The 25,742-nt window shown below is 32.0% G+C and overlaps 1 protein-coding gene across 1 annotated transcript in view; it reads left to right on the top strand.

Moving 5' to 3' along the window:
• Sntg1 (syntrophin gamma 1) overlaps positions 1-25,742 on the top strand; it is a 326,863-nt gene that overhangs the window by 122,715 nt on the left and 178,406 nt on the right. The window contains exon 11 of the mRNA XM_071602172.1: positions 17,610-17,648. Coding sequence (XP_071458273.1) covers positions 17,610-17,648 — 39 coding nt within the window. The remainder of the gene's footprint in view (positions 1-17,609; positions 17,649-25,742) is intronic.

The raw sequence follows: 25,742 nt of genomic DNA, 5'->3' as shown, positions 1-25,742 counted from the left end.
AAAACAAAATACTTGGGAATCAACCTAACAAAAGAGGTGAAAGATTAATACAATAAAAACTACAGAACCCTAAAAAGAGAAGTAGAAGAAGATCTTAGAAGATGGAAAAATATACCCTGTTCATGGATAGGCAGAACCAACATCATCAAAATGGCAATATTACCAAAAGTTATTTATAGGTTTACTGCAATGCCAATCAAAATCCCAACAGCATTTCTTGTAGAAATAGATAAAGCAATCATGAAATTCATATGGAAAAATAAAAGACCCAGAATAGCAAAAGCAATTCTAAGCAGGAAATGTGAATCAGGTGGTATAGCGATACCAGATTTCAAACTATATTACAGAGCAATAGTAACAAAAACAGCATGGTACTGGTACCAAAACAGGCGGTTGGACTAATGGTACAGAATAGAGGACACAGAGACTAATCCACAAAGCTACAACTACCTTATATTTGATAAAGGAGCTAAAAGCATGCAATGGAGGAAGGATAGCATCTTCAACAAATGGTGTTGGGAAAACTGGTAATTCATATGCAACAAAATGAAACTGAATCCCTTCCTCTCGCCATGCACAAAAGTTAACTCAAAGTGGATCAAGGAGCTAGATATCAAATCAGAGACTCTGCGTCTGATAGAAGAAAAAGTTGGCTCCGATCTACATATTGTGGGGTCGGGCTCCAAATTCCTTAACAGGACACCCATAGCACAAGAGTTAATAACAAGAATCAACAAATCTGACTTACTTAAACTGAAAAGTTTTTTCTCAGCAAGAGAAACAATAAGAGAGGTAAATAGGGAGCCTACATCATGGGAACAAATTTTTACTCCTCACACTTCAGATAGAGCCCTAATATCCAGAGTATACAAAGAACTCAAAAAATTAGACAATAAGATAACAAATAACTCAATCAACAAATGGGCCAAGGACCTGAACAGACACTTCTCAGAGGAGGACATACAGTCAATCAACAAGTACATGAAAAAATGCTCACCATCTCTAGCAGTCAGAGAAATGCAAATCAAAACCACCCTAAGATACCATCTCACTCCAGTAAGATTGGCAGCCATTATGAAATCAAACAACAACAAGTGCTGGTGAGGATGTGGGGAAAAGGGTACTCTTGTACATTGCTGGTGGGACTGCAAACTGGTGCGGCCATTTTGGAAAGCAGTATGGAGATTCCTGGGAAAGCTGGGAATGGAACCACCATTTGACCCAGCTATTTCCCTTCTCTGACTATTCCCTGAAGACCTTAAAAGAGCGTACTACAGGGATACTGCCACATCGATGTTCATAGTAGCACAATTCACAATTGCTAGACTGTGGAACCAACCCGGATGCCCCTCAATAGATGAATGGATAAAAAAAATGTGGCATTTGTATACCATGGAGTATTACGCAGCACTAAAAAATGACAAAATCATGGAATTTGCAGGGAAATGGATGGCACTAGAGCAGATTATGCTTAGTGAAGCTAGCCAATCCCTAATAAACAAATACCAAATGTCTTCTTTGATATAATGAGAGCAACTAAGAACAAAGCAGGGAGGAAGAGCAGGAAGAAAAGATTAACATTAAACAGATACATGAGGTGGGAGGGAAAGGGAGAGAAAAGGGAAATTGCATGGTAATGGAGGGAGACCCGCATGGTTATACAAAATTACATATAAGAGGTTGTGAGGGGAATGGGAAAATAAACAAGGAGAGAAATGAATTACAGTAGATGGGGTAGAGAGAGAAGATGGGAGGGGAGGGGAGGGGAGATAGTAGAGGATAGGAAAGGTAGCAGAATACAACAGTTACTAATAGGGCATTATGTAAAAATGTGGATGTGTAACCGATGTGATTCTGCAATCTGTATTTGGGGTAAAATTGGGAGTTCAAAACCCACTTGAATCAAATGTATGTAATATGATGTGTCAAGAGCTTTGTAATGTTTTGAACAACCAATAAAAAAAAATAAAATAAAATAAAATAAGAAAAAAAAAAAGTAAAAAAAAAAAAGTCTACCAACCAAGAAAAACCCTGGACCAGACGGATTCAAAGCTGAGTTCTACAAGACCTACAAAGAAGAATTAATACAAATACTCTTTAAATTATTGCATGAAATAGAAAAGGAAGGAACTGTTTTGAACTCATTATATGAAGTTAGGATCATCCTGATAACAAAACCAGACAGAGACATCAAGGAAAGAAAATTTCAGACCAATATCCCTGATGAACATAGATGCAGAAATTCTCAATAAAATTATGTTAAATTACATACAGAAACATTAAAAATATAGTGCACCATGATTAAGTGGGGTTCATCCATTTCAAGGATGCAAGGTTTTTTCAACATACGGAAATCAACAAATATAATTTATCACATCAATATTCTTAAAGATAAGAATCATATGATTGTATCAATTGATGCAGAGAAAGCATTTGACAAGATATAGCACCCTTTCATGTTCAAAATACTAGAAAAACTAGGGATAGTAGGAACATACCTTAACATTATAAAAGCTGTCTATGCTAAACACAAGGCCAACATCATTCTAAATGAAGAAAAACTGGAAGAATTCTCTCTAAAAACTGGAACAAGACAGGGATGCCCTCTTTCAACACTTTTATTTAACATAGCCCTTGAAACTCTAGTCAGAGCAATTAGAGGAACGAAATTAAAGGGACTCAAGTACAAAAAGAAGAACTCAAACTATCATTATTTGCTGATGACATGATTCTATAATTAGAGTTTCCAAAAAACTCCATCAGAAAACTTCTAGAATTAATAAATGAATTCAGCAAAGTAGCAGGATAGAAAATCAATACCCATAAAACAAATGTATTTGTATATATCAGTGATGAATCCTGTGAAAGAGAAATTAGGAAAACTATTCCATTCACAATAGCCTGAAAGTAAAGCAGAATGGAGATTCCTTAGAAAACTTGGAATAGAACCACCATTTGACCCAGCTATTCCACTCTTCAGTCTATACCCAAAGGACTTAAAATCAGGATACTATAGTAATGCAGCCACATCAATGTTTATATCAGCTCTCAATTCACAATAGCTAAAGTGTGGAACCAACCTAGATGACCTTCAATAGGTGAACGAATAAAGAAACTGTGGAATATAGAGACAATGAAATGTTACTCAGCAATAAAACAGAATAAAATTATGGCATTTGCAGGTAAATGGACGGAGTGGGAGAATATCATGCTAAATGAAGTAAGCCAATCCCCCAAACCCAAAGGTGGAATGTTCTTTCTGATAAGTGGATGCTGATCTGTAATGGGTGGAGGGGCATGGGAAAAATGGAGGAATTTTGTTTGGGCAAAGAGGGTGGAGGAGAGGGCGTATGGGGGCAGGAAAGATGGTGGAATGACATGGACATTATTACCCTAGGTACATGTGTGACTGCTCTTTTGGTGTGATGCTACATCCTGTAAAATCTGAGAAATGAACAGTTGTGATGAAATTGTGTAAAATGAAAAAAAAAAGTTTCTAATATAGTAAGAGAAATATTTAAAAGAACATCTCAATAATAAATTTGCATGATAACAAAAAATAAATAAAATAAAATACTTGGGAATCAACTTAGAAGAAAGACCTCTACAATGAAAACTACAGAATACTAAAGAAAGAAATTGAAGAAGATCTTAGAAGATGGAAAGATCTCCCATGCTCTTGGATAGGCAGAATTAATATTGTGAAAATGGCCATGATACCTAATGTGCTATATAGATTCAATGTGATTCCAATTAAAATCCCAACATCATTCCTTATAGAAATAGAAAAAACAATCATGAAATTCACTTGGAAAAATAAGAGACCCAAAATAGCCAAAGACCCAAATCCTTAGCAAGAAGAGTGAAGCAAGAGGCATCACAATAGGAGACCTTACTACAAAGATATAGTAACAGAAATGGCATAGTATTGGCACCAAAATACACTTGTATTCTGTACAATGGTACAGAGACAAACCTACATAAATACAGTTATCTCATACTAGACAAAGGTGCCAAACACATACATTGGAGAAACAATAGTCTCTTCAACAAATGGTGCTGGGAAAACTGGAAATCCATATGCAGCAAAATGAAACTAAACCCTTATCTCTCACCATGCACAAAACTCAATCGAGGACCTAGGAATTAGATCAGAGAACTTGAACCTAATAGATGAAGAAGTAGGCCTATCACGTTAAATTAGGCCTCGACTTCTTTAACAAGACTCCTAAAACGCAAGAAATAAATCAAGAATCAATAAATGAGATGGATTCAAACTAAAAAGCTTCTTCTCAGCAAAATAAACAATCACGGAGGTGAAAGAAAGAGCCTACATTTTGGGAGCAAATTTTTGCCACAGTCATGTCAGATAGAGCACTAATCTCCAGGATATATAAAGAACTTAAAAACTTAACACCTAAAAAACAAATAATTCAATCAATAAATGGGGTAAGGAGCTGAACAGACACTTCTCAGAAGAATATATACAATCAGTCAACAAACATATGAAAAATGTTCAACATCTCTAGCAATTAGAGAAATGCAAATCAAAACTATTATATGATTTAATCTCATGCCAGTCAGAATGCCAGTTATCAAGAATACAAGCAATAAGTGTTGGCGAGGATGTGGGGAAAAGGCATACAAATACATTGCTAGTGGGACTGCAAATTGGTGCAACCAATCTGGAAAGCAGTATGGAGATTCCTTAGAAAACTTGAAATGGAACACCATTTGATCCAGCTATTCCACTCCTCAGTTTATACCCAAAGGACTTAAAATCAGCATACTATAATAATGCAGCAACATTGATATTTTACATCAGCTCAATTCACAATAGCTAAACTGTGCAATCAACCTAGATAACCTTCAATAGATGAATGGGTAAAAAAAGTGTCTTATATATGTGCAATGGAATATTACTCAGCAATAAAAGGGAATAAAATTATGCCATTTGCAGTTAAATGGACGGAGCTGGAGAATATTATGCTAAGCAAAGTAAGCTAATCCCCAAAACCCAAAAGTGGAATGTTCTCTCTGATAAGTGGATGCTGATCCATAATGGGGGGGGGGGGGTGCAAGGGAAAACTGGAGGAACTGTGATTGGGCAAAGGGGGGGGTGGGGGAAGGGAGGATGGGGCAGAAAAGGTGATGGAATGAGATGGACATCATTACTATAGGCATATGTATGACTGCACATATCGTGTACAGCCAGAGAAATGAAAAGTTGTGCTGCAATTGTGTACAATTAAAAAAAATAAATAAATAAAGATACAGGGCAATATTTACAATAAATGTGAACATCACCTTCCAAGATTCATTTTTAATCAATTACTTTCAAACAAAATCTTATTAGATCTAGTAGTACAATTATCCTAAATTTATGAATCTATAATAATTAAAATTTCCTTAACAGGTTTTCATTACTAACATATAATGAAATGGGTTTAAGAGGAAAAAAAAAAAAGGACAAATATTCGTCTTTCTCCTGGGATGTTGCTAGTGTGAATATTATTTATAATATCTAAGCAGATGTTCAATTATGGCAATAATACAATCTGTAAATGTTGAGTAATTTGCAAGACATTAAAATTTTCATTATAAGTTCAGTTCTTAATTGAAAGATATTTATGAAAAGTATTGTATAATATAAATTTTCTATAACTTTATATTTCCCCCCATATTTTTGAAACAGACTACTCAAATTTTTTCTTTCTTTCTTTTTTTTTCTACTAGGGATTAAACCCAGGGACAGTTAACCTCTGAGCCACATTCCCAGCCCTTTAAAAAAAATCGTTATTACGTTAAATTTTGAGATAGGGTCTCATTAAGTTGCTTAGGGCCTCACTAAGTTGCTGTTCCTTGCTTGGAACTTGTGGTCCTCCTACCTCAGCCTTCTGAATCACTGGGATCACAGGCATGGGCCACTGTGTCCAGCCAGAATACTCAAAATTTAACTTCAAAGTTGCAATGAAATTTCTATAATGGAAAAAGTTCCTATTGAACTTAAGATTTTAATAATATAGAAATATATCTTTTGCATTTAATAGTTTCAAAATGTTTAATTATATACAAAACTTACTATAATACCAGCGATTTCTATTAAAAATTCACTAATGTAAAACAGAATAAAATTTTTAAAAAGTAATACTGAAAATGCTTAATAAAGTAGGAGAATCCTACTTTTAAAATTAATAGCTATATTATGTTCAGTAAGTACTGTTTTCAGTAACAGTATAAACCTAAAAAATTAATTTCTTTATAATTCCATTTTCACCCAAAATATAAAGATTCATATCATGTTGGGTATTTGGTTTATTCTTTCCTTTAAACTATTACTCAAACCTCACCTTTTGTTAGAGTTTATCTGAATATCCTTACTGGACTTTTATATCTTTTGAACATATTGTTTTCTAGAAAGTAAACATGAAATCCATTTAACTGGAGTTAGTAAAATATTTTTTAAATGCATATATTTTATTCATTCGAGCTTGGATTGTGAGTGGGCCCAATAAACTTCCACTTTGAAATGTAGAAACAGAAAAGTAGGAATCCTTTTCCCAAAGCCTGTTGTATCTGTGAACTCTGCCAAAAGGGCAGCTAGGCTTCTTTGAGAGGATCCTAGCCTCACCATAATGGAGGGCTCCTCCTGTTGTGTTAGCGATTCCCAGCAACACTGAGATTTCTGTGCCACCTGTAACAGTCCATCTAGCAGAGTTCCCCAAATTTGCCCTCATGCTTGGGTCAAGTTAACAGGCTCCCAGACTACTGCAGTGGCCCACAGAACATGCAGGGTCCTAGCAAAATCTCTCCAGACTGCTGATCACACCTGAGGTACCTGAATCCCTCCCCATCCGCCCTATGTTCCCTTCCTCCCTAGTGAAAGATTTTAAAATATATACCTCCTTTGTGTTCTTTTTAGGAATTTAATAAAGTACTGAAGAATATAAAAATGAAACATATAGCAATATAGTGGTATGTTTATTTGCTAGTACATTTATGAGTATGTATCTTACATATACATTTAAAATGCATATTTTTATTCACACATCTAGAACAAAATTACCATCCTCATGTGCATATGGAATTATTCTTTGTTCAGTTAACATTTAATCATAAGCCTTTTCCTACAGGAACAGTTATGTCCTGAGATTACCCAGTTTTAATGGATTAATAGAAGTTTTGCTGTTCGTATATAATTTATGATGGGAATAATATTAAACACACAAGTCATTTAAAATTTGTCATTTATATAATAGAGGTCTATAAATTTTTTTGCTCTATTAAGTGAAAACATTGCTGACTACTTCTTACTCTAAATATATAAAATTAAGATTATAAACAATTTTTTATTCTCATAAAGCTAGATTGACTTCTTAAAAAGTGATAAAATGTTAAACGTATTAATGTATTTAATTAGATATCTAATATTAATATACTATTCTATATTTGATATTTACTTGATTGATATTACATTATCATTTTAATGTGCCCATTTTGCTCACATATAATATGTGATATAGTAGTGACATTTCACACATTTTTTTGCACATTTTTGAGTCTTTTTTAAGTGACTTTCCTGTTTTGTTGTGTTTTGTTTTGTTTGTTTAGTGCCCTGTGCCCCAGAAATTGAGTTTGACTCTACAATTAGGTCGATCAGAATTCACAATCCTGCAGCAAAGCATCTTCAAGAGAGCAAATATGTTTTTTAAAGCTTACTATATAGTGAAAATGTTAACCCACTTAAAATATTTCTCTCATTAGAAGATCCTTTATTGGGGCTCCTTTAATATCCCACTTTTATATTTATTTTTATATAGCATATATATATATTAATTTTTCAATTGAAAGTTCCTTCTTTGCATCTGATTAGTCCATGACAAGGTCAATTTCACCTACTTCTAAAACATGTCTGATGATGAAGATTATACAATGTGAGGATAACAATAGACATAGCTTTCATACAAGAGCCATCATACACAAGACTTCTGTGGGTGGGCTCTTGAATGGTAACACTTGCATGCCCAATCATAATCCAACCCTTCTCCATACCCCGATGCCCAACATCTAAATGTGGCAAGCTTGAGGTTCTTACTTGGCTGTTATGCATGTTGGGTGCTCATACCTTGCAGGTGTCTGCAGATTGAAGTTTGGATGCTTGTCTGTGAGGCTGCTGCTCCTACTCCTGTATCCTTGATCACATGCACACATTCTGTATTGCCAGTATGTAGGGTTGGCAGTGGAATAATGTGAGTCATCATGAAACAAACCAAAAGTGAGTCTCGATCTCCTTTTCTACGTTCTTCAAACATGAACCTGTCTTTCAGCTCTGAACCTAGTAGACCATTCATTTTTGAATATTTGTGTAAAATATTTCTAAATAAGGAACCACATAAATTTATGTATACCTTTCTACATACATTTTCATGTATATTTTTTTCCATGAGTCATCTTTCAGTCTTATTTTTTTTAAAATGGTATTTCTTTCTTTTCAGTTTTTGTGTTTTTAACTAAGGAGAATGCAAAATGTGGAGGTATTGAATCTATAACTCAATAGCTTTATCTATTTGAGAAATTATCAGCAATTTCATGTTAATTTATTCCTTCTCTGACTTTTTTTTTGTAAGATATCAATTACAAGCATCCTAAAATACTGTTAATTTAGGGTTTGCTTTAGGACTTGAGTTTATCTTAAGTTGATTTTTGTATATACTGTAAGAAAAGGGCTCAAATTTATTTTTTGGTATGTGTATATCCAGTTTCTCAGAACCATTACTGAAAATACTTTTTTCAACTGAATGGTCTTGACACCATTGCTGAAAACCATTGTACCAAATAATTGAGAGGTTTTTACTGGCTACTGTTATATTGATCTATATGCCTATCTTTAGATCCATACCAATGGTTTGATTATTATAGTAGTAAATTTGAAATTAAAAAACATATGAGTCCTCCAGTACTATTCCTCTCTTTTGAGATTATTTGGCAATTTGAGGGTCACTCGAGATTCCATATAAATTTTAAGAAGGGTTGTTCTTTTTATGCAAAAATACTCCCTGGGATTTTGATAAATATCACATGGAATATTCAAATAGATTGCTTTGGGACTATTAACATCTTAATAATAGTAAGCCTTACAATGAATGAATATGTAATAGCTTCCCATTTATTCATTGTATTTTATAGTCTAAACTGTAATTTTTTTTTTTACCTTTTAGATTTAAATTACTCTAAGTATCTTATTTATTTTGATATTACAAATGAAATTGGCAATTTTCTTTTCAGGTTATTCATTTTTAGTGTATAAAATGCAATTTATTTTATGTTTTGATTTTGTATCCAACTTTGTATTAATAAACAATTCTAAGCTGTTTTCAGTGGAAACTTTAAAAATTTATGCATTAATATTTTTATAAGCCATGAACATTATGTTTGTTAAGACTACTAGAAGTGTGTTGAATGGTAGTCGTGAAAAATAGGCATTCTTGCCTTGTCCCTGGTTATATATGAAAAGTATTCAGTTTTCTACCATTGAGTGTGGTATAGGTTGAGGGTTTATCCCATATGATTTTTCTCAATTTGATATTGTTTCCCTTTATTCCTAGTTTTCTGAGTGATTTTATCATGAAAGAGTGTTGAATCTTGTCAAATTTCTTTCTTTTTCAATTGATGTGTTTTCCCCCTTTATTCTGTTTATGTGGATTGATTGATTTCAGATTTTTCTTTTTTAAAAATATTAGCCTAGAAGCAAGATATGCAGGTGTAGAGCTAACTTGAAATACTCTTTATAAAATGTAGGGACATTTTATTAAGAATACATAAACTCACAGGAATGTGTACCTTCCTTTATGATGTACTATTATGTTAAACTAAAAGTGAGATAGCTAAATTTCCAAAACCTCATCTATAACTGAATGGTATAGGTCATTCACAGAAATCATGAAGAGCTGATAAAAAGAACTCCTATGAAAAAAGTTACATTTAATCATTTACTGAATGATGCCTATGCTAGTGTTTCAGAAGAATGTCTCTTCTAAAAGCGAAACACAGTTAAATTCTATTGCATTTAACTTGACATTTCTACTAATACCGAAATATTGGCAATGCTTAATGTCTCAGTCACTTCTCATTTCAAATTCAGCTGCTTCGAGTGAAAACAAAAATTCTACTATTCTTCCCCTTTTTCTTCCTTTCTCCCTGCATACATCAAGCATCAAAGATCTTTGTGAACTCTTCAGTGAAGTCTTTTACTCCTGATCTGAGTGCCATCTTTTGACTCTGGTGCACATATTGCTGATGCATGTGACCCCACCAGTATCTCCAATCCAAATATTTCTGAAGGCATGCAAAATTTTGGATGTTCATGTTTTTTTGCTGAAGCACTTTCCCTAGGTATCTCTGTTCTATCATTTTGAAACCATGATTGACATAAGAATTTCATGAGCACCAGAGGAATAAAATTCAAGGTCCCATCACCTAGTATCTTTCAAATTTATTGAGTTTTATTTTCTTTTCCCTCAGGAGTTGGTCTAAAGTGGCAGGTAGGTGAAACCCAAATATCTCTGTCTCTGTCCATATTTTGTCTTACTCAATAAACAATTCTTTCTATGAGATTATTCACATGCTTTTGATCATGAGGCATTCCTGCCAATACTTAGAGGTATCAATTCTAAGGGTTTTTTTATTAGTTCTAATTAGTTATATATGATAGCATAACACATTTTAATTCATGAGATGAACATACTCTAAGTTTCGAAGCTATCAGAAGTACTACAGACATTCAAAACTAAAATTTTATTTATTTTTCTTGTTAAGTGACTTTTTTCAAGACAAAGTTAAATCTCAAAAGTATAAGTTCGACTGTTCTAACTGAACTGTCCTCCCTTTTAATTTGTTCAACAAATATTTATTGTACATTTACTGAGACATAGGCATTTTTTGGAGGGGGGTGTTGATATATTGAATAAAAAAATCTGGGGCCTCATGAATATGTTTAAATAGGTATAAACAAATCTTAAAAAAAAATTAAAATAAAAAGTGTTAGGTGAGGCTAAGTTAGAGGAAAATCTCAAGGAAAGACCAGTAATAATGGAGCACTAATTTACAGTTTCATAATACTTCCCTTGAAGCCAACATTGTTGAAAAGAACTATCAATTTTCTAAGTTTTTCTTCATAGTGTGATAAGTTTTAAAGGATCAATTTGCTTTCTTTCATCTCTCCTTATTTTACTTAAATTATTCTGTTTCGGTTACTATGTTTTAGTCTTAAAGTAAAATAACTCAACCTATTCCATTAGATGAAATGAGTGTAAATTGACCATGGAATCTTCATGGATATCCCTAAATTATTATCATTATAAATACATAATATAATCTGGGGGAAGGGGTGAGAGTGGGGGTAAGTGTGTGTGTACTGTGTTTTATATATTTGAAAATATCTGCCTGTCCAATGTACCAGAGGTACTGCTATTCCCATTTAGAAGAAAACGTTTCACTATTATCCTTGAAAAAGCAGAAATTAAAGCACTTTATATTTTTACTTTGAACAAGTCTGGAGGACTCATTTAAGTAAATATTGTACTATAGACTTAATTTTGTAGGAATATTTTTAATAAATGTCATTTATGCAAATATTACACAAGGTGTCTTTTTAAATTTTCTTCTTGATGTTTGATGTTATTCATAGAATTAAAATGTGTGCTTTGGGATTAAAAGACAGCAGCAACAGAATTTGCACTGTCAAAGGGCCTATAGTGTCCTAAGGAATCATAGATAATTCTAAGAATGTCCAATGAGTGAAGAAGCATTGACTTAGCACAATTGGAGCATAAAACTAAATAAGTTCATATCTGCTTTAAAGATACCTGATTTCCATTTTATATATATATATATATATATATATATATATATATATATATATATATATGTCTATATACATATATAAAATAATAACTCAATAAAATAAGAAGTTAACTATACTTAGATTTTGTTTCTTTTATGTAAATCCACACCATCCTGAATCTAGATATCTTCTTTCAAAGTGTACATAAGTCATTGAAATAATTCCTATGTTTGTACATAATTCTGGCATCAAAACTTCTTGGTGGCACAGAGCCCTCTAGCTGTGGACACACCCTCTCAGTCTTAGTTCTTTTCTGCTGCTGTACTCTCTAAAGGAGGACAGTCATGACTCATTTTACTTCCCGATTCAAGCAGATCAAATCAGATTTTTTTCCTGTGCCATGGTATTAACTTTCTTCTTTCTGACAGTCTCTATAATGTTTCAAAGTGTCTATAAATCCCTTGGAACTACAAGCAAAATGCTGAGCATTTTGTTTTCCTGCTCAGAGGTCAGAGAAGTCTCCTTGGATCTGAAAAGGTGCCTATAATTTAAAGAGGTTAGACATGTCATTGTTTTTTTTTAAATAAATGTGTTTGATTAGGGTAGCCAAAGAAAGTCCAATTCTAAACTCCTGATTGTGGGTAGAATATGTATACGGCTGAGGTATTTGTCTATTTCCCCTTTATTATTTCTGTATTTAATTCTTTAGTTATTAGTATGGATTCAAGGATTCTTTATTACTTTTTTATTAACAGCTGAAGAGGGCTTCCTGAAAAATTAAGAAATATAAATTGTGTTTTCTTATATCTCTACATGGGCATTAATTGTTTTTACCAGTTTTAGCTTAAATCAGGACTATTCAGAGTAGCCAATATGTTTTGACAACATATAATTAAAATCTGATCTATGTAAGAAAAAGAAGGAATGGTTTTCTTTGAAGGGAGTGATTCATATATGAGGAAAATTTCCCAAAGTAGTACACAATATATAAATTGTTCAAAATGTACATGCTTGCTTCATGTAATTATGTTTAAGAAGGAATCATGGTCACCAAGGAAATAAGAAATTCTGAGGAACAAGATAAGCTCTATCTTCAATGAGTTCACCTAAAAAGAGCCATGAAAATGTCGAAGTAATTGCTATAGCTATAAATATACTAAAGATAGAAGAAAGAGACATAGTCTCCAGAATAAAATTATTGTTTTTATCAGAAACCATTTAAATGTTATGCCTCAGAATAAAATAGTTCTGAGATATGACCCTCTTACTCAAGGTGACTGTTGGGAGAAGGAAACAAAAAAAAATATTGCTGTCCCAGAAATGCCCCAGCACACAACTGAACAATGGTGGCCCTCTAGGATTTAGTGTAAACATAGTTTGGTAGGAAACATAATTGCTAAGGTTTGCTTTAGTACTAGAAAGTTAATGCATCAGTATACATATTAAAGAAAAACTTACTTTTTTTTGTGATCCAGAACCTACCTTGGTTCTGAAGTCTAAAGTGTTGTGATTCCCCGCTTAGAGTGGTCCTCTACTGTGTTGTGCTAGACAGACATTGGCCTCAGTGGGCGCTAGTCCACCTGTGAGTCACCTCTGACCTTTCTAGAAAACCTAGTGTGCTTGGAACTGGAAACTTTCTCATCCAGTGTGAAGTGTGGAACATGTGTTTGGGAAACACGGGTTTCATTAGGCAGACATGGACACTGGAGTCACAGATATGGAATTTTCATAGACAGAGACTTTGTCTACTATCTGGGACATACACACAAAATATATATATAAACTGGTAGTAAGTGATGATGGTCTTCCAATAAATCAAGTAGAGATGAATTTGTAATTTATGGGCTTATCTTCTATTTTGGACTAACAGCCTCAATTGACATGGCTTCCATTCATCTAAATCTATTCTACTGAGTAGTATTTTATATTGAGTGCTTTTTTTGTAGAATGACAAAATCATTCTACAAAATCATTGGTAATCTCAGTGTACACCATTTTGCTACTTTGAAAGTCTGAGAAAATTAATAGCTTAAATAGTATGCTGTATAAGCAGTTGGTTTTACAATATGGATTGCAATTTTGTCCTTTCTTTTCTACAAATGTTTTTTCAGACACTGCCTTTATTTTATTTTAGATTATGTTAATTTTTTAGCAATTTGTAATATAATTTTTGGTTCTAGATGCCACATAATTATCATGAGTTTCCAAGAAGTTAAAAAAATTGTTGGGAAAATTTTAATTTTTCTTATTTGAAGAGAAACCTTAAAATGAAACAGATGATTTAGGGTTTCCATAATTTACAATAAGTTGTTTCCCAAAACAGCAATTTTTAAAACTTTATTTTATAAATAAATTTTATTTTAATGATATAGTATGTATATATTTTACTATGTAATTATCTTAACACTATATCAATAATATGAATAATGGCATTTTAAAAATAAATTGAAACTGAAGTCAAATATTTTCAACATTATTATTTTTTTAAGGTTAAGCTATCTTCTTGATATTTTGTGATTATAAAAACAGGTACTTTTCAAAAAAAAATTATTTCTAGTATTTTCTATTCATCTATAATTCAGAATTATGAATGTAAAAAAGATATACTATCTAATTGATGAACATTAGGATATTTCACCACTTGCAATTACTTTATTTAGGATTTTCAACTTTTTGAAGGCATATAGTAATATGCATTTAGTAGAAAATATCTTCCAATTTTGATTTTTGATCTTTTTCTGAGCTAATGATATGGATGTGATAATCTTCAGTGTACTGTGTGGCTGAGCTGTAATAGGTTAGGTTATCAAATGCATTTTGGGTTTACAATGGGTTTTCAATCTTTTCCTATATTTAACTGTACTTTTATTTGAAAATGGTAGTATAATAATTAGAAAATAGAATACTTTATACAGTTTTACTCCACTTGCTTTAGGAAAAAATGGAATTATGTTTAAAATTTATTTGGGTGTATATGGATTTAATTTGGAGACAGATAGTTATTTTGTATCTACCACTTTACAAGAATAATTAGAATAGAATGTATTCATTTTTCTTGCTGCCAAAATGAGGGCCCCAGGATAAACTGTCCTATGCCATGGTATTATGAACCATAGTGGCATTACCATCTTCCATTTCTCTGAGAATTTGGTTATTTAAATTTGTATCTTCATTAATGCATGAATAAATATGAATAAATTATTTAACTCCAATATGTAGTTAAAACTATAAAGAAAACTTTTAAAACAAAATCATTCTGTTCCACATATTTTTATTAATACACAGGTAACAGTTTTAAAGTATTGACTTATTATATCTGAATATTTGTACTTACTCAGCATCCTGGGATGCTATAAATTGTTCAAAAATATGGCATTAAGCAGTTATAAAGAGGCTGTCTGCGGGTGGGTGCAGTGGTGCAGGCCTGTAATCCCAGCTACTCAAGAGACAGAGGCTGGAGTAGCATGACTTTGAGGCCAGAATAGGCACCATAGGCAACACAAAAAGACCTTGCCTTAAGATAAACAAATAAAAGAGTAAAATGAAAGGTGCAGCTGAAAGGTTATGATGGTATTGTTTGAATAAGAGGAATACAACTTATTAGTATTTTCAATTTTAATCATGTTAGCTCTTTAATAATTCACTATCATTAATGCTTTATTACATTTTATTATCTCATTATTACACTTTAATATATTAGAAAAATCTAGAAATAATTTCTTATGACAATATAATAATTATTCAAACATTTTATGCACTCTTCATTGTTATTTTTAGAATATTCTGAGTTGTTGGTATATTTCACTTCTTATTCATTCCACCTCTCTAGGTGTTAATATGTTCTTTATTTAACTTTCTGTGTATTTTATATTTTGTCCATTTCAATGACTCCTATACCCTTGGATAATATGCAAGAACTGGTAGAAAATATATATATATTTTAGTAATAATAATGGTATACAATACCAGTGCTGTAAACTCTTTAAGGATAAAGATTGCAAGGTTCCTATCTATGAGTTCACTACTAGAGAAAAATAACAAAAACAAAAGCAACGATAACAAACACACTATAACAGCTCTAGACAGGTAAATAAGGCTGATGGTTTAGGACATACTCTGCGGGGAAGAGACAGTGGCCACTGCTGGGTAATACATTTCAATTGCAGGAACTCTGCTGAGGGTGGCCTAGTAGTATAAAATTCCTGTGGTCAACCACTTCACTTACCCATGCCATCTGCCTGGCAATGCCTGTCTATATTACCAATTTTCAAATTTCCCAAATGATTATTATTTATTTTCATCATTCCAGGAATTGAACTCAGGGGCACTTAACACCTGAATCACATTCCCAGTACTTTTTTTTTATTATTATTTTTATTTTTTGAGACAGGGTCTTGCTAAATTGCTTAGGGCCCAGATAAGTTGCTGAGGCTGGCTTTGACCTCGTGATCCTCTTGTCTCAGCCCCTGGAGTTGCTGGAATTAGAGGTGTGCACCACTCTGATTGATTCAAAAAATGATTATTCAGACCAATTTTGGTTTGGGGATTAAAAAAATTAAAATTTAAAAGCAGGATAGTACACTTAAGTGTTCACATAAAATATTAATTGAACTTTATAAGTCTTTATAACAAGCTATAAGAACTAGCAAAAAGTATGGTTCCACTAGCATTCACTATTATCTCTTTTAAGAATCAGTTCTTTCTATTTATATTTCCAAATTTCTGATTTTAGCTCAAGGTGTGCTAGGAGTTTTAGAGATTTTTAGCAAGGTCATCATGGGCTGGGGGAGGGGTGGGGACTTTGAAATGATTAGTACCATGTAGCAAGGGTAGGGTTCTGTATATAATCCTACATGAAACTGGGGCATTTTCAATTTTTCTTTTTTTAAACATTTTAAATAATAAATATATTGCCTGTCGGTCTGGAATAACAGACCAGACATTTGATGGTTACCCAATTGTGTCTTCCATCTCTACTGAATTGCCTTAGGAAGACAAAAGGAGACAATGAAAAAGGAAGGGATTGGGGTGGCAAGTAAGTCAACAACAACAACAAAAAAGTAGGTAAAATAGTCTGTACTTATTTTGATTAGACCCTATAGATTTAGCATTGTTTCTATATAAATCAAATGGAAAGTGACAATTGATTTTCTATTAGCAAATGCATGTTTGAACAAAGACTTTGTGTCATCTATGTCATTTAACTAAAAGTGATATTCATTTTTATTTTGTTTTCAGTTTATTTCCACGATATAGCACAAGAAGAAATGCTTCCTCTGAAGACTTATTTTAACTTCTTATAAAATGTTGTTCATTAAATTGTCTTAAAGTAAATGTTGTGCGGTAGTTGAGATCCTGGCTGGAAGTATTTCAAAATATACTTTTTTTGTCTAGAGTTGAATTTCCATTTTGTCTATTTCCTTGTCTATTAAAATAAATTGAATAGCATATGATTTTAAATTACAAAATACAGAAAATTTCTCTCTACATCTTTGATAAACAATCACTGAACATAGTTTGGAAACAGGCTTTGATTTTTCATAAATAAAAAAACTGTTAAATATTTTTCAACATGATGAAATTTGGAGTAATTATCATAGTCAATTAAAATTGGTGTTTCATATGCAATGATTTAATTGCATATTTAATTGCATCTAGATAGAATATTAGTATAATTAATATACTAAATATCAATCCTCATAAAATTTGGGGGATCTTACATTATCCTTGCTATACTCATTTATTTATTTGTTATTTATCATTTCAGATTAAAAAAATCAACAGAAATTTTCCTGTAAACCAGCAGGTAAGAGGAAGTAATATTTCAAAAAGTAAATCATGTATATCTTTAATTATATCATTCATACAAGATAACCTTAATGCCATCTGATTTTTACACAAAATAATTAGTAATATAATTTCTACTTTCAGAGAAAATGTAAATTTGAACACTTATTTGATGATGTGTGTGTTTCTTCACATTAACAAATGTGTTTTAGAACTTGTATCTGCATAAACTAAGGCAAAATTATGTTTTGACAAAATAATCAAATTTATCTATATACATTGTTGAATAACTTGGAGGACTGTTTCCAAAAGATAGTTTTAGTACATATTTATTTTTGGAAAACATATTTAAATTTGATCTCAAAGTTCAAAGGATTTTCACAAATTGTTGACAGTATTTCAAATGAATCCAAATTAATTCAGTTTAAAAATAATGTCTGATTGATCAAAGCTTTATAAACTTATTATTCTGGACATCAATTTTGATTTGAAAACATTGATCAAAGTAGAAATTTCTAAGACAGCTATGTTTACATGATAAGATTAATTAAAATCTATTTGCAACTCACCAATCAATTTCAATATAAAAATTTTCTTCAACTTGTAAAAAGTGAAGTTCATATCTAAATTTCAGTTCACTTCTCTGTGACATTTGCATGGATAATTATCTTTCAAGTTTATTTTAAGGATTAAATGATAAACACATTTAAGTGATCAATATATGCTATTATTCTCATTAGTGTTTTCTAATTTCTAAATTTGTTCTTTGGTATACAGAATTTATGTCTTGTAGAAATTATGCTCTTATTGCTATTGGGAGCTTAGGCTAGCTCTGAAACCTTGTGTAACTGTAAAAGATCTATGAGATCTTTTTATCTGGGGCATTCCATCCTTCCTTTCTTGGAGACCCACTTAATTAATATTTTGGACAGGTGCCAATGTTGAAGGGATATATATCTCACCACTTTTCCCATGAAAAAGTGATTGTATTCTGGGAGCTTATTTACAGTGCAGGAACCAGAGCTCAAGCCAGAGCCTCTGACTCATCAACTCTGAAGATACCCAGAAACCCCTCTCTGTAGCTATAGTCATGTTCCAGGTGACTGACGCAGGTAGTACACAGTGACATCTTGAGAACAGCAATTTAATGATTTCATACAGCTCTGATAGTGGGCCAATACCATTAATGAGAAGTTATTCAAATAAAAAGAAGCATCAGCTATGGGAAAAGATTGTAATGTGCATCAGATGATGCAACAGTTTTATAGTCAGATATTTTAAAAGGAAGATCTATGGTTTTTGTGAATTCTTGCCAAAAATAGAAATGACGGATGTTTCTTTGATTTAAGAATGACTTTAAGATCTATATTATCACCCTCAGTTGCTCTTTTTAACCTTGACATGTGAAATATTAATAATAGGTTTGATTTATTTTACTATGAGTGTTTTACAGCCACTTTTGTATATACAATGACAACCACATGTTAACACATTTTACTAAGGCACAATAAAATTTTTAAAGGGTTTGTTTGACTAAAAAGCAATTCATGAATTGGGTAATATTAAATTGAAAGAGATTTAGTGTTCACATGACAAAATTTCAGGAGCAAGTCTTTATGAGCAGAAATGCAGTAGGAAAGTAGCACTGCCTTATTGAGTCTATCCTACTGGAAAGTCCCCAGTTACTTGAGTCTTTTAGGCTAGTTATAATTGGTTTATCTTAAGTTTTGTTTATCTCCAATATAGAATTTTATAAGAAACAGATCAAATCACTTTATTTATGTTTGCAAATCAAGTAAGGTGAGCTGAATGCTTTTCTACTGAGAGATTCTTCAGGTACTAGTCATTTTATTTCAACACTGTATAGTTAGCTCACTATCTAGTAAAAATTCCTGTTACTTCTGCTTTTATCCAGATTTAGAGTGATACTGTATGAGCTGAATGAGAATCTGAATGAAAATTGCATATAGAACAAATAACAAAGCGGTTTAATATTCTAACACCCATATACATATATAATATTTCAACAAATATTTATATGTAATAAGCACAAGTGTGCATTCGTATGTGCATTAGTTTATTTTTCATTACTATGACAAAATACCTAAGGTTGGGTAGTGTACAGCAAGAGTTTCAGTTATCTCACAGTTTGAAAGCTGAAAGTCCATGACTGTTTGGCTCCATTGATTCAGTCATTGGTGAGGTCCTTGGTCACATGATACTCTGGCAGATAGTTTCACAGCAGGATCAAGTTCCAGGGGGAGAGATCACATAGTCAGATTAGAAGCCAGAGAAAGATTCAAAGGCCAGCTTGCTGTTTTATGATACTCTCATGAGTATTAATCAGGGTCCAAAATGTACTATATTAATTCCTTCAGAAGACAGCACTCCCAATGACTTAATTACTTCCTGTTAGGCCCCACCTCTTAAAAGCTCCAAACTATCTTCCAGCACCACTACACTGAAAATTATGTTCTCCAGTAATGAACTCTTTGTGGACAAACTTATATTCAAGTAAGAGCAGGCTTAATAAAGTTTTTATTTTAATATTATTAATTATACTGAAATTTAATCTTTAATCTTAGCATCTCACAATTTTGAAAATCATAATGAATTATTTTTGGCATGTTAAAAAGCCCAAAGAAGAGTTAAATGGATTTTTTATTCACTACTTTCCACTGTATAAATGAAGAATTTTGGGAAATAAAATTAGTTTATAGTTCAACATTCATATATATTCATGACAGGAAAAACTCACCTGCAAAAATGTGATAACAATATCTTGGGAGAGTGGGGTATATTCCTTGCTTAATAAAATGTGAACCACCTAAAGAATTGGGATAAAAAATGTATAATCCTATTTCTGATCCAGATTTAGTCTTCAAACAGAGCTTTTGCCTTGGAATTAGCACATTGGGTGGCTTTCATTACAAAGTTTTTCTTAACAATTTTCACATAAATTTCTAAAAGTTAGCTTATATATAAATATGCACATATACTTATGCTTATACATAGCTTTTGATTAAATAATACAAAATATGCTACAATAATTGTTATGTTAAGAGATGTGCAATGAAAAGCCCCTTTATAATCCTGAGATTCTGTTATAAGTACCAAATAGGAAAAAAAAAAAAATGAATGCAAGGTATAAGATCAGATCATTCCTCTGCTTTCTATGAGATTTGGTTTTGAATGTATGCTCAGCAGGTGACTTTTACCACAACCTATGTTAAGTTAAAATAAAACAAAACATAAGAGGAACTTAACAAAGTCACTGCTGACCATTAAAAGGCAGTGCTGAGCACCAGTTCTGTGGGGACTCCCCCCCAGTCCAGAATACATGAGCTTCCAGTGAAACTACTCCCATGGAACAACAGGTCTGCATACAAATTATAAACCATTTGAGGAAATAGTCCATGACCAGGAAAAACATCATGTAGAGATTAAAGGAAAATTCAAAAGATTTTTTAATTCTTTTTTTTTTTTAGTTGTACATGACAGTAGAGTATATTTTATACAAACCTTGAGTATGTCTTATTCTAATTAGGATCTCAGTCTTGTGATTGTACGGGATGTGGAGACTCACTGTGATGTACTGATATATGTACATAGTAAAATAGCAAAGTTAAGTTGTTTTCATCCCATTATTTTTTTTTCCTATTTCCTGTCCTCCTTCCATTCCCTTCATTCCCCTTTGTCCAATCTACTGATCTGTTTTTCCCCTTCTTCCTTGTTTTCTGTTAAATCCACATATTGGAGAGAAAAAAAGATTTGCTTTTATGTTTTTTTTTTTTTTTTTAATAAAGGAATTCAAATTGTAAGACATGGGCTCTAAAATGTACATCTGCAAAAGAACCATGAAGAAATTTTAAAATGGGGGGGGGGGAAGTTGCTTAAATTAATATCTATTAACCAATTGACTAAATTTGATTATGTGTCCACTGGAAATTCTCATAGTGTATTTCTGAGTTCACTTTATTAGCATTTTAAAAATTTCTTTATGCATCTGGGATACATCATCTGATTTCTCTATTAAGAGTTTGATCAGGTTCATTTATACGGTGAACATACTGAAATTCAGCTTCTGCTGATAACTATTTATTGAAAAGCATGGAAGGGGACAGACAGAGGTCTTGCTGTTAAATTAAGCAGTGATAGTACATTACTGTAAAATCTTATCATGATAGTTTTCTCAGAGTTTTAGAGATCAGTGCATACAGGTCTAGATAACCAAATTTATATCACATATGGTATGAACCATCATTTTTCATATTTTATTGCATTTATCATTTTTACTCATTCTCACTAAAGTCCCTCTAGCCTGAAATCTACCTTTCAAAACTAGAATTTCAATTAGCTTCTAGATAATTAATTAATCATTAAAATATCTACCTCAAGTGCTCTTATACCAAACATTTTATTATATAATTGTCATTTGTAATAGTTGGAAAAAATAAAGAGATGTAAAAAAAGAATATTATCTCAGATATCTAATCATAAGGAAATATTTATGTTTGACTCTGCATAATGTGAAGAATTTAAATATATACATACAAAGCTGGAAGACAGAAGGATAAAAGATGGCTCAATGTCTCAAAATGTGTGGGAGAGGATTAAAAAATTAAAGGACATTATGAAAATCTATGTGAAGCAACAAAGAAGAAAGAGGATTAAGGACCTCCAAAATTTAGCTTTTCCAGTCAGTCATGATGAAACATACCTGGTATCCTAGTTACTCTAAATTCTGATGCAGGGGGATGGCAAGTCCCAGGATAGCCTGAGCAAATTAGCAAGACCATATGTCAGAATTTTATAAAAGGGCATAGCTCAGCAATAGAATGCTTCCCCAGCATGGATAAAGCCCTAGGTTTAATTTCTAATACATCCCCTCTCCAAGATAGCTTCTCCATAAAAGAAAAATATTGATGGAAATACTCCAAATCAGCTTTTCTCAAATAAAGCTACTCACCAAAAGCCTCCTTCTGAACACAGGGAGCAATTTTTCAGTTAAACCAGTTTTTACTAAAGACAAAACTTATTGGTATTTTAACTCCATCTAACCCTATCTTCTACCCCTCCAGCAATATAGTGGCCCTGAAAATAGCTCATATTTCTAGTCAACTTATCTTCTGGAATCTATTGATTTTCTAGTCTTGGTCCAAGCATCAGTTAAAATCACCTAGGTTAATATTTATTAGCTAATAGGGTACTTATATGCTTCATTCAATTTCAGCTTTATCAAAATGTGCATATCTATATATGTGTGTGTTATACAAAATACTCTATTAGCGAGACAGTCAATTTTTTCCACTTGAGGGAAAAAAAAAAAAAAAAACTTTTCTAGTTCTTCATACAATAAATGTATAAATGTTGATAGTAAATCACAAAGTTACATAGTTGAGGGATAATACCCCTCTTATTCAGGTTTATTTTGCAATGCTTGGTGATAAAATATGTTGACATTTTATGATGTCCTTTTAAAAGAGGATCCTTTTCATAAAAGCAATTTTTCAATATAAATAAACTCTTGGAAAAGCAAATTGCTTATATAGCATTGACAAAAATAGTGGCAGAAATTTCATAGGAAAATACAGATATGAACATTAATTTACAATTGAACTAAAGAAGATCACAACTAACTGCAAACAATATTTATTACAATCAAGATAAAATATACTATATTTTAGAAGACTTAGAAGAAGGTTATTTAAATGATGGAAAGTTGTGTACATGACTGAGTAAGGTGTGTATTTTATATTTATGTATATACATGGGCTTTGTTATTAGAATAATTTTTATTTGCTTTTTTTAACTAAACAAGTAAAAATTTTAAATTCTGAGAGTAGGAGAAACACCTGCAATAAACCTATCTTCTTTACTACTATGCAATCACACAGACTGAGACATAGAGATTTATATATTAATTTATTAATGAGTAGGGAGATAAACAGATAAATGGTGGATGTATAGACAGGCTATAGAGAAAGTTTAAATTGTCAGTTTAGATATACAATATAATGCAGGATCTTCAATATGAAAGTAAAAGGATTACTCTGGAAGAAATGGAATATTGCTATATGTAATGGGAATATTCATGCAGATACAGCTAAGGCTTAAAATTAAAGCTGAAATCTCCCATGAAATTTCTTGCCAGCCAAAGTAACCACTTGCCTGCAGTACTTGCCTCACAAGGAAATGCTCACAAAGAAACCTCCCTAGTACTTATTCTCAATGACCTCTCCAGGCATGCAATGATATTAAGTCCTTGCAAATTCCAATATGAGAGGTGGGAAGTCTAGTCTGAGATCAGATGGGCTGTGCAAAGGAGTAGTTGAATCTTGATTTTTTCCCTCTGACTCTTCCTCACCCCCCCATTCCCAGGCTGTTACTAAAGATCAGTTTTCCAAAATTTTATAAAAATGGAATGATACAGTGTATAAGATTTTTCCTGACTTCTTGTACACTGTGTAATGATTTTTTGTTTTGTCCAAGAGATTGTGGGCATCAATATTTCATTCCCTTTTACTGCTGAGTAGTAACTCATTGATGCTATACCATCATTTATCTAGCAATACACCTATTAATGTATACTTGTTACAATATTCAGTGTCTTATTGATAAAACAGCCATACATATTTATGAGCAAGTCTTTGTATTGACATATGATTTTATTTTGGGTTATATTCTGTTGTGGAATAGCTGGATGATATGAAATAAGTGTGTTAAATGTTTTAAAAAATTGCAAAACGACTTTATAAATTATTTTACCTGAAATATATTCATATTCATACCAGCAGTGCAAAGAGCATTCTTAATTTAGATAGCCTTTTATGTCTTGGCTATTCTAATAGATATTGTGTTATCTCCACCTGTAATTTTAATTTGTATATCCCCAATGGTTATGATGTTTAGCATCACTTTAAGGGCATATTTTCTATGTGTATAACTTCTTTTGTAACGTGTCTTCTTAAATATTTTTAAGAAGAGTAAATTTTTTTAAATTTTTATGAAGACAAATTTATCATACTTAAGTGGATCACCCTGTTGTTATTACATTTAAGGAATTTTTGCCAAGCTCAAGACAAAATATTTCATTGGTGCAGAGCAATTATACTTACTGGCGGAATATATTGCTATATATTTAATACATGCAAACAGCAGCACTATGTTATTTCTAAGATTTTTAATAGTGCTATTTTTTTAATATATCTGTGATACATTTTGAATTAATACTTATTTTAAGAGTGAGAGAGGTCAAAGGTATTTTTAAAGGGATAACCAATTGTTCTAGCACATTTATTGAAAATACTATCTTTGTGTACTGAATTATCAATTTTCATCAAAAAATAAATTTATCATGTATATGTGGGTCTATTTTTGTACTCTCAATTGTGCTGTGTTGGTCTGTTTGTATATCTTAACATGAATACTGCAGCTTTGTAATTCTTATTCAAAGTAATATTCTGGTGCCCTGCTATTTCTGCATGAAATTTAAATCCAAATTGACAATTTATAAATCTTCAAAGAATATTAGATTATTATTGGGATCACAATGATTCTATAACTAAATATGGGAAAAGTTAACATGATCATTTTTGAGTCTTCAGGATCATGAACATGATATCTCTCCAAGAATTTTAAGCCTTCCTTAAATTCCCTCAGAAAGTTTTTGCAGCATGTAATGTGTCAATATCACACATCTTTTATCATAAATATCACTTAGTAATTGATATCTTTTTGATGTTAATATGAATGACATTTGTTCTCATTCTAGGATATAGAAAAATGATTTTCATATTGCTTTTGTGTACTGCATCCTTAGAAATCACTTCTAAGTGCTAGGAAGTATATATTATGTTGTAAATAGATAAAAGTAATTTTAGTTCCTGCTTCCATTATGGGAACTTTTTTTTCTTTTAAATTGTTTATGTCATGATGACATCATCCAGTACTATATAGAATGTAGTGGTAAAAATGTACATTCATAGCTTGTTTCAGAACAAGGGGGAGAGCACTGTTTCAACATAAAACATGATATTAGCTGGTTGCTGATGGAGTTGTGTGAGATCTAGAGGACTGTGGTAGAGCTGCTGATGTTAAAGAGTTAATGTCC

The sequence above is a fragment of the Marmota flaviventris genome, chromosome 15, assembly GCF_047511675.1.
Source record: "Marmota flaviventris isolate mMarFla1 chromosome 15, mMarFla1.hap1, whole genome shotgun sequence".
Lineage (NCBI taxonomy): Eukaryota > Metazoa > Chordata > Mammalia > Rodentia > Sciuridae > Marmota > Marmota flaviventris.
Note: the sequence above shows the minus strand (reverse complement) of the source record. Positions and strands in the feature narration are given on the sequence as shown.